This window comes from Sturnira hondurensis, unplaced genomic scaffold (genome assembly GCF_014824575.4).
Source record: "Sturnira hondurensis isolate 20B ecotype Veracruz unplaced genomic scaffold, ASM1482457v3 Scaffold0024152, whole genome shotgun sequence".
Lineage (NCBI taxonomy): Eukaryota > Metazoa > Chordata > Mammalia > Chiroptera > Phyllostomidae > Sturnira > Sturnira hondurensis.
The window spans coordinates 8,774,974-8,784,584 of NW_028096783.1; the positions used below are offsets into that span (position 1 = coordinate 8,774,974).

Here is a 9,611-nt window from a genome sequence, read left to right on the forward strand (position 1 = left end):
CCTACCCTCTTCAGAGTACATCTACCAATATTCCATCCTGGGCTGCCCCAAAAGATGTGTGGAATATACACGCATCACCAACAGGGAGAAAAATGTATTCCTCTGTTGTAACGAAAGCTACTGCAACAACGTGTCCGTAAAGGACGAGGCTCCCTTCGATCCCATCCAGTTAGAGAGCTTAGAATTCAATTGACTTGTGGGGACCTCCTCCTGGCTGCACCCTGCCGGCCTTTCTGAACAAACATCAATGTCTGAGAGAGCCTTTGCGCCCACCTGCCACCTACACTGTCTCTGGAGAGCCAAGAGGCCCGAGAGAAATGAACTGTGGATGAGGAAGGACTATGTGCAAGTTTGAAATGCGTCTGGGCCTGAGCCAGACCCGCCAGGGTCTGGTTCTGCCACTCTGGCTGGGGCAAAACCCCAAGTCCAGGTGGAGCGAGAAAGTGGGGGAGGCTGCGCTGGGATGTGGGGGCCCTGAGTGGATGGCAACGCCAACTCTAATGAACCACCAGACCAGGTGCAGGGCGGCTCTTGGGCTGTCTCCACAGTGACTGGTAAGAAGGAAAGGATACTAGGCAGAGAAGCATCTGGCAGAGGTCACCACATGGTTTAATTTCTCACGTGGATGGGATCCAAAACCCCATTGGGGCTGGCTGGGATCAGGATGTGTGATGAGGGCAGTGGGAAGCAAGCATCTGTGGCCATTGCCCAAGCCAGGTATTAAAAAACACGCATTCGGAAGGAGCCCACCAGACTGCCTGAGTCTGAACCCGCCACTCCACCCTACGGGCCCTCAGCTCCTCTCTGCCACAGCCACCTCCTGCTTTAAGCTGTTGCTATGAAGGCTCAGTGAGTCTGTAGCTTCAGGTGTGTAGTGAGCACAGGTTTTGGACGTTTCCTAACACCCATGTGACAGATACAGGGTAGGACACTTTACACGTCATCTCACAAACACCCCGCACCACGCAGCGAGATTATTTCCATCATGGCAATGAAGAAGCTGGGGTCGGAGGGGTTCGTGAACTCTGCAGAGGGTGCAGAGCGGCTGAGTGGCTGAGCCCAGCTGCAGACAGAGGCGTCTGCCTGCCTAGCAGTGGGTGCCCGGGGAGGGGCTCCCAGGGGAGTCACCGCCTCTTTTCTGTCACGGTGGTCCACTCAGAGCCCCCCTCACCTTCATCCCCTTGAATCCAACAGCCCCGGGCTCTTAACGTGGGCCCCGGTCTCCTTCCCCGACTCCGCCCAGAGCTCTGCTGTCCAGCTCTCCCTCGTCTACCTCTCCCCTGTGTCCTCCCAGCCACGCGGCCTATTGCGGGAGGTGACTCGATGGAGGGCACAGCTTTGGCTTCCAACAGACCCAGGCAGGCGTCAGCGCTCCAACACTCACCGGCACTCAGCCACTCAAGCATCTTCTTCTGCGTGATAGAAATAATATCGCTCCTTTATATTGTTTCGGGACAACGGAAAAAAGATGGTCCCTAACACAGAGCTGGGAGCATTCAGTAGGGACCGAATGAGTGGATGCTGCTGCAACCTTCTTACTTCCTAGGCAAACTTTAGTTTGTATGGTGGTCCTGCTTACAGTTGAGGGGCTGAACCTCAGGTGAAATCGCCTACCCGGGGTCACACAGGTATCAGGCCGCTGGGGGGAGCTAAACTGAGAGAGAAGCTTACAAGCCACTGCCCTCTCTCTAGTCCTCTGGCCCCTCGGCCCCACAGCCTCCTTGCCTGGGCTCCTGGCCCAGGTTCTGTCCTGGGTCCCAGCAGATGGCAAGACAACAGTGCGAGTGTGCTGAGGCTCAGCCACAGGGGAACCGGAGCAGGAGGGCAGGGCGCAGGCTTCACACCCAGAGAGCACTGGGCTTCTAGCAGCACAGAGCTTTGGGAACATTCTCTCCACTTCTGGAGCCTTCATTTTCTCCTCTGCAAACTGGGCTGATGATGGAAGGTTCCTCACGTGGCCTCGGTGAAGACTAAGTGACAAACGTACTGCTGTACGTAGTGACTGCGCGTCTTAACTGCCCAATAGGAAACAACTACATTATAGTTCACCATCATATTATAATTTAACTCCCGAATCAAAGAGAACTCTGTGTTGCAGTAACAGAAAACCAAGGCAATGCCAATTACAGATTAAATTGTGGCGAGATGAAATAAATGACCAAGCTCACCACCGAAACAGTTTTAAGTGTGCAGTTCGGCAACGTTCAGAACACTCGCTGTTGTTTAAGCCTCCCCACCGTACGTGTGCACAGCGATTTCATCGTCTGAAACAGAAACTCTGTCCTCACAAAGCTGTAACTCCTGGTAAGGGGTTACAGAAGTATATAAAGAACACACACGACTCAACAACAACCGAAAAGAACAACTCAGTTTAAAGAATGGCAGATGGTCTGCATAATGTTTTTCCAAAGAAGACATAGGGATGGCCAGTAGGCCCATGAAAACATGTTCATCATTACTAATTTGTAGGAAAATTTTGGATATTAACCCCTTGCAGGATATATCGTTGCAAAAGTGTTTTCCTATTTGGCGGGTTGCCTTTTGTCTCGGTCATAGTTTCATTTGCTGTGCGGAAGCTTTTCAGTTTGATGGAGTCCATTTTGTTTATTTCTGGCTTTGCTTCCCTTGTCTTTGAAGGCAGATCCATTGCTAAGATGGATGCCAAGGGGCTTACTGTGTGTGTTTTCTTCTAGGAAGTTCACAGTGTCAAGCCTTATATTGAAGGCTTTAATCCTTTTTGAGTTCATTTTTGTGTATAGGTAAGACAGTGGTCTAGTTTTGGTTGTTTTTTTTTTTTTTTTGCATGTGGCTGATCAGTTTTACCACCATTATTTATTGAAGAGACTGTCTTTTTTTCATTATGTATTTTTTACTCCTTTGTCATAAATGAATTGTCCCTATAGGTGTTTGGATTTATTTTTAGGCTCTCAACTCTGTTTCATTGGTCTGTGTGTCTGTTTTTCTGCCAGCACCATGCTGTTTTGATTGCTGTAGGTTGGTAGTATAGTTCAAAGTCAGGGAGTATGAAATCTCTGGCTTTCGTCGTTTTTCTCAGGGTTGCTTTGGCTACTTGGAGTTTTCCGTGGTTCTATACGTATCTGACAACTTTTTGTTCTATTTCTGTGAAAGTTGTCACTAGGATTGTGAGAAGGATTGCATTAAATCTGTCAATTGTTTTAGGTCATATCGCAATTTTAACAATGTTAACTATTCCAGTCTATGAACACAAAATATCTTTTCATTTCTTTGCGTCTTCTTCAATTTCTTTCAACAATCGTCATTATAACAATCACGCTGTTGGCTGCTCCCTTTTACATTTCCACCGACAGGGAGCAAGCATTCTTATGTCTCTACTTTCTTGCCAACACTTTAGTTTCCTGGCTTTTAAAAAAATATTAGACACCTTAATAGGTGTGAAGGGATACAAGGTATTTTTTTTTAAGATTTTATTTATTTATTTATTTTTAGAGGGGAAGGAGAGAAACATCAATGTATGGTTGCCTTTTGTGCGTCCCCTGCTGGTAGTTAGCCTGTAAGGAACAGGCCTGCAACCCAGGCATGTGCCCTGACTGGGAATCGAACCGCGATCGTCTGGCTCGCAGGCCTGCGCTCAATCCACTGAGCTACGCCAGCCAGGGCTATTTTTTTAAATAATAAAAAGCCCTCTCACTAGTACTGCCACCATCAGCGTGATCCCAGCGTGACCCCAGCGTGACCCATCCATAGTTCTTTCTGCTGAGATCAGACATCATAGGTGCACCCAGCTTAATGTACACTGAAATATTCGGGTTGGGTTTTATTTGCTTTGATCTTGATGGGGCTGTTGCTGACATTTTAGTATTTAATAATGAGTCTGTCACAATGGCCAATCCCACCTGGTTTCCCTTTCACCTCCTATCTCAGTTCAAAGTTATAGATGAAATCTATAAAAAATATTTAAATTTGATATCTAAGAATGTAGATTTTTGAAGATTTTCCGCAGATTTTTCTTATGACTTTGAAAAATGTTACCCAAATTAAACACACAGAAAATGAATTTATTTTATTAGTCTTTCCAAGAGAAAGGCCAAATGCTCCATTTAGTTTATTTTAAATTGTGACTGGGAAGTAGTCAATAAATGATAAAAATACAAATAATCTCCACACCCCTGTAGCAAACAGCAAAGGAAAAGGTGAGGCTAAAAACAAGAGGTGAAAAGATAAAAACAAAGAGGCTGACCAAATGAGCAGAAAACATTATATATAAAAGAGAAGAGAGATCTGAGTATACATTACTATAGTTATAATAATAAGATTTTTCTATTCAATGTAAAACACCAAGAAGAAATTCATTTTTCTTTGCTAAAAAACGTATTAAACTCATATTTCTTACAAAAAATACAATCTGACTTTCTCAGTTCCGCCCACTTTCTTGGTAGAGATGCCCACGCTCACCACTTCCTCCCGTCCTTCTCCGCCCACTCCTCAACTCACTGTCCTGTGGCCTCTCTGACCCCCACCCACTTTTTATGCTGGTGGGCTCCAGTACCCGCGACTCATCCACCCTGCTCCCTTCTCCTCTCACTGGACAGCCTCTCCGAGGCTCGTGACTGTCCATAGGCTGCCGTAGGTCCTCAGTATGTACGCAGCATCTAAGGCTGACATCCCACCTTTTTGCCTCAGGCCTTGGAACCTCCTTGCACTTCGAGGCCGCTCTGCCCATCTGCCAGCTGCACACATTTTCCTGAGTTTTCCACTGACCCCTCACACTCCTGGTGTGTAGAATGGAACCCATCCCGTTTCCAGGCACATTCCAGTCCCTTCTCAGTGGGTGGGATTAGAAATGAGGCGGCCAGGCAGCCAGAGAAATGCGAGGTTGTGAGAGAGCAGGAAATGCAGGGTGAGGAGGGCTGGGGGTGCTTTGCAGGTGTGCAGGACGCTGAGACCTGAAAGCAGGAGGAAGTGAGGGTGTCCTGTGTCCCCGGGGGAAGGAGCCAGTGGCCAGGAGAAAGGTGAAGGGGGGAGTGTGGAGGACAGAGTAGGACTGTGCATGCCCCTGAGGCGCAGGTGGGGAGGGAGACAGGAACAGAGGTGCCAGGGACAGGAAGGGGCGAGGGGACCCCACCCTGACAAAGGAGTCAGTTGTTTCTATCCCTGCCCCTTTCCTTGATATCTGTTACAGAAATCTTGACCTTTACAACAGAAGGTGGAAATCTTCAGGGCCTCATAATGCCAATGTGAAGATATACAGCGGTCCGAGCAGTCCAGTTCGGTGTGGTTGAGTTTCCACCCATCTGGGAAAGAAGGAAATCACGTTTGGTGCCAGAGGGCCATGCCTGGAGCTCTCTCGAGAGAACCTGCCCCAACCCTATCCACCATGCCTTGTCTCCAGACACAGGCAACCCTCGGCCAGGCCCTCCTCAGTGGGGAGCACCCCCTGCACCCGCACTGTGTCCCAAGCCAGGAGTCTGCTCAGCGCAGCTGAGCGTGGCTCAACAGCATTACCTCTGTCGGTGAAAATGAAGAAATCTCTGGTTCTGCATCCAGGGCCCTGCTCCATGGTGCAGTTGCTCTTTCCCCTCAAACAGTGACCTCTCTTAAAATTGCTGCAGACCATGCACACTGTGGCTGGGGCTATGGAAGACAGACCCGATGGCTGATCCCAGGAGAGAATGGGCTGGGACCAAGGTGGGCTAGGACCTAAAGGGCTGGGGACTCCAAGGGGAAGTGTGACCCTGCACGCCTCCTCCTGCATACTCTGAAAGCTGGGAAATGTTCCCATCAGAACATGTCTGTTGATTCATTAAGCATGTGGGACTTTGACAAAAGGTTCGTAATTCCATTAAATATAAAGTGCAAGGTCTCCCCTCACCTTGGTGCCAGAATGCAGGTCACAGTGAGAGCACCTGCCTCCAGCCACCTGAAGCTGGAAATTTGTTAGAGAATCATGGGGTGTAAGGACTGACCTGGCTCCCAAAGTGGGGAGGCAGTCCCACAAAGTTCCTACCACACCCCCTGCCCCCTGGGAGACATTGGATGTTCAGACCTACCTAAGTAACAGCAGTTCACTTGCTGTGAAAATATTGGTCCCAGCTGAGCCCTTCAGGGATCTGTTCCTGCTAACGCGCTGCCCCTAGGCTGCTGCTCCACAGAGTCTTGAGCAACCATGGGCCCTGCCTTGTAGGGCCAGCCATCCCAGACACCCCAAAGCCCTGAAGACAGAAGGGACCCTAGCTCCAAACAGTCCCATGGGAGCAATGGACCCACTCTGACACCTTGACCAGGGACTCGAACCCTCTCCTGGTAGTAGTGCAGGTGGGACAGCACAGAGACACCTCAAACCCCAGCTGGCCAGGTCATCCCAGAACCTCACCCTTAACCTCACTGCCTCCCAAGCTGGTCAGAGCATCATCCCCACAGTGCTCCCCCCCACTTCTTCATCCTCACCCCCACCCAGCTAGCCCAGGGCCTCACCCACTCCCTGGAAGAACACAGCAGGAAAGACTCCCAGCAGCAGCAGCAGCAGCAGCAGCAGGAGCTTGTCCATCTCAGTCCAGGGGATGGGAGGTGCACACGGGCTGGAGCAGGGCAGCGAGTGCCCAGGAGGGCTGCACAGGCTGCTGTGTGTGTGGACAGGAGGGCTGGGGAGCGGCCCTGAGCTGCTCCTGGGCTGTGGGCAGAAGCTTCCTCTTGCACACTTACCCGTGGGTGTTTCACTGCCACGCAGCCCCAGGAAATGCTCCCACAGAGCCAAGTGTCCTGGATGCTTTCGAGGATGGAGGCTGTGCCAGGTGCCCCAGCAGCAGAGCTATCATGCATGACGGCTCCCCTCTACCGCCTCCCAAAGACAAAGACCATGCACGGCAGATTCTGGAGAACTGTGGGTGCATGAACAAACGATTCCATTTATTTCCCGGTCCCCAAACTGAGTAATTTTCCTGAGTAACCCAGAGTCACCTGTACGTTCAGTATGCCCCCAACAGTGACAGCTGAATTTCAGGGGTCTCACAGTTCCCCAAGACTCCATCACCCCATCATCAGTGCTCAAAAAAGGGGGGGAGGAGGAGTAGCAAGTGGGGCAAATGAGATATAGACAAATTATTGGAGCTGCCAAGGAACAACTTTGTTTTTCAACAGCATTAATTTATGGAGGATACGCTGTTCTCTGCAAACTTGAAGAATGTCATAATGTTGATGATACATAACATGTAACATGACAGCCCTGGCTGGTGTGGCTCAGTGGATTGAGCACTGGACTACATGTAAAGCAAAGGGTCACTGGTTCCATTCCCAGTAGGGGCACATGCCTGGGTTGCAGGCCAGGTCGCCAGTAGGGGGCGAGCAAGAGGCAACCATGTGTTGTTTCTCTCCCTCTCTTTCTCCCTCCCTTCCCTCTCTCTAAAAATAAATAAATAAATAAATAAATCTTAAAAAAAATAACAGGTAACGTGATAGTGGAAAGGGATGTATTATCACCAGGGAATTGAAGAAGAAAGAGTGGGAAGAAACAAAAATGACCATCTGATCGAATCTTCCCGGGGCCGTGCGTGGTGCACGAACATCCTCACGGTGTTTGTTACGGATTCTGTAAGCGCCACGTACCTGGCCTATCTAGGTTTCTAAGAAAAAGCAAAACTCTTTGACAGATTTGTGGGATGTGGACCCACTAGGAAGGAAAAGTCTGTGACCACGAGATAACCGTAGCAAAATAAAGTCGAGATGGTGTATGACTGAAGTGGCCCTGCTTGCATATCTGACACCCCACATGAGTCGTTAGAGGTGTCACCTGTTAAATCTATATGAGCAAAGGCCAAGGTCACCTCATAGAAGGACGCAGTGCCCCAGATTCCCGGTTAGCCTTCCTTCATCCACTCTTTCTTGGAAAGTTTCTTAAAAACCATCCTGTGGAATCTCGACATCAGGTTGCACAGGGAGATAATTGTCATTTCATAAGACAGAGTTGTGCTGGATGACACACGCATGTCCCCGAATGATACATTGTGGACATTGCCTGACTCTACAGGAGAAGAGGCTAAGGAGGCCTACCAGGAGCTGAGAGCTTGGTACAGATCATGTATTAAACTCATCCTGAGCCCAAGAAGGCCCCCCCTCCAGACTCCTAAAGCTGGGAGAGAGGTAAGTGGCTTCTAATTCATGATAATTTACTATGTAAGCTTCAGTCCAAGCTTACGTAGTAAATTATTCCCTTTTCTCCCAAGATGCCCTGTTCTAAAGAATGAATTATATGGTCTGTCTACTCAGAGTCATTAGGCACGCTCTGTCTCCCAGCGTGGGAGCCTCTTTCCCGGCAGCATACAGACCATGGGTGCCCAGGGCCGCCACAAGCTTCCAGGCCCACGCCCAACAAAGTATCTGGGCTGAGACCCAGCCAGGGAGGGCCTGGCCAGAGCACAGCCTCCGGTATCGACAGATCTGGGTTTGGAGCCTGGGTCCAGTGTTTGAGAATTCTGAGGCCGTGGCAACTTGCGTCCTCTCTGTGGGTCTCAGTTTCCTCTAGTAGGGAGAGATGGTAGTGATTGTACTTCAGTCATAGTTGGCAGCAACGAAAGAAAATGCAATACTGATAGGTTTGGGGCACAATGTCCAATATAGAGTAAGGATACAGTAAGTGTTGGTTTGATTATTCACATTATTCTTCTGGGTCAGTGTCAACAATCACGAACCTCCGTTAAGGAAATCTGAAATTTAACCGCAGGGTAGGAGACAGCAGAGGTGGTTTACGTTCAGCGACAGCTCTCTACCTGGGCAGTGCGGCCAATCGGCAGCCCTTCACTCTCCACGTGTACATGCGGACAAACACACCCTCTCCCGCAGACCCTCATGCCCCTCCCCCAGACATCACACAGGGAGTGTCAGTTCTTGCCGCAGTCCCTGGCCGACACCCCACCGTACATCTCCTCTCTCCTCCGCGTTCTGTCCTGGGAGCCGCTGCCATCACCCAGGCCTGCAACAAGCTGGCGCCGTCCTGAGAGAGAGAGATCGCTTCCTTCTGTGGCAACGGACAGGCTGCCTCACCATCGCCTTCATCGTTTCCCAGATTATCGCAATGATTACGCATCTGCTAACCATACGTTCTCTTGGTTTTGCTTAGTTTTCTTCAATTATGCACAACGTGTACACTGATGGAGGAGCAGCGTATTCTGCAATGTCATTTATAAAACCCATACGTGTCAACCAGGGATCCCCGCCTCTACACCTCTCCCAATGGGCAGGCTCCACCCGCCCTGCCCGCGGAACCGCTGAGGCCACTCCGCCACCCACCGCCGCTGCGCTCCGGGCATCGTTCAGCCGGCACAGCTCTGCAGGTAGGACGTTTCCAGGAGGAGGTGAGCTCGGGGTATGGAAATAAAAGTGATGGAGCAGGAATAGCTTTGTGTCTTGTAAAATAAGCTCTTCCTCTGGTGCTTTTGTTCTGTGTGTTTGGGTAGTTTCTGCTGTACGTTTGCTCTGTGACAGGTGCAGACACATCCTGATGAAGTGAGGCCTGATAGCAGATGGAGACAATGACTGAGACAGAATACAGAGTAAACGCTTGCTGCTGTGACTACCCTGCTGTTATTGACCCAGATTCAGTCCATACGGAGAGGGCCGGGCCGCTAACCGTCAATACA

At 50.0% G+C, this 9,611-nt stretch overlaps 1 protein-coding gene across 1 annotated transcript; it reads right to left on the reverse strand.

Annotated features, from left to right (window-relative positions):
* Window positions 1–4,457: 4,457 nt before the first annotated feature.
* LOC118981441 (sperm acrosomal protein FSA-ACR.1-like) lies at window positions 4,458–6,707 on the reverse strand. Its single transcript, XM_037038225.1, has 3 exons — window positions 6,454–6,707; window positions 5,485–5,613; window positions 4,458–5,273 (listed from the first exon to the last, which is right to left on the reverse strand). The coding sequence occupies exons 1-3, from the start codon at window positions 6,524–6,526 to the stop codon at window positions 5,128–5,130; spliced, it is 348 nt and encodes a 115-aa protein (XP_036894120.1). The 5' UTR covers window positions 6,527–6,707; the 3' UTR covers window positions 4,458–5,127.
* Window positions 6,708–9,611: the final 2,904 nt, after the last annotated feature.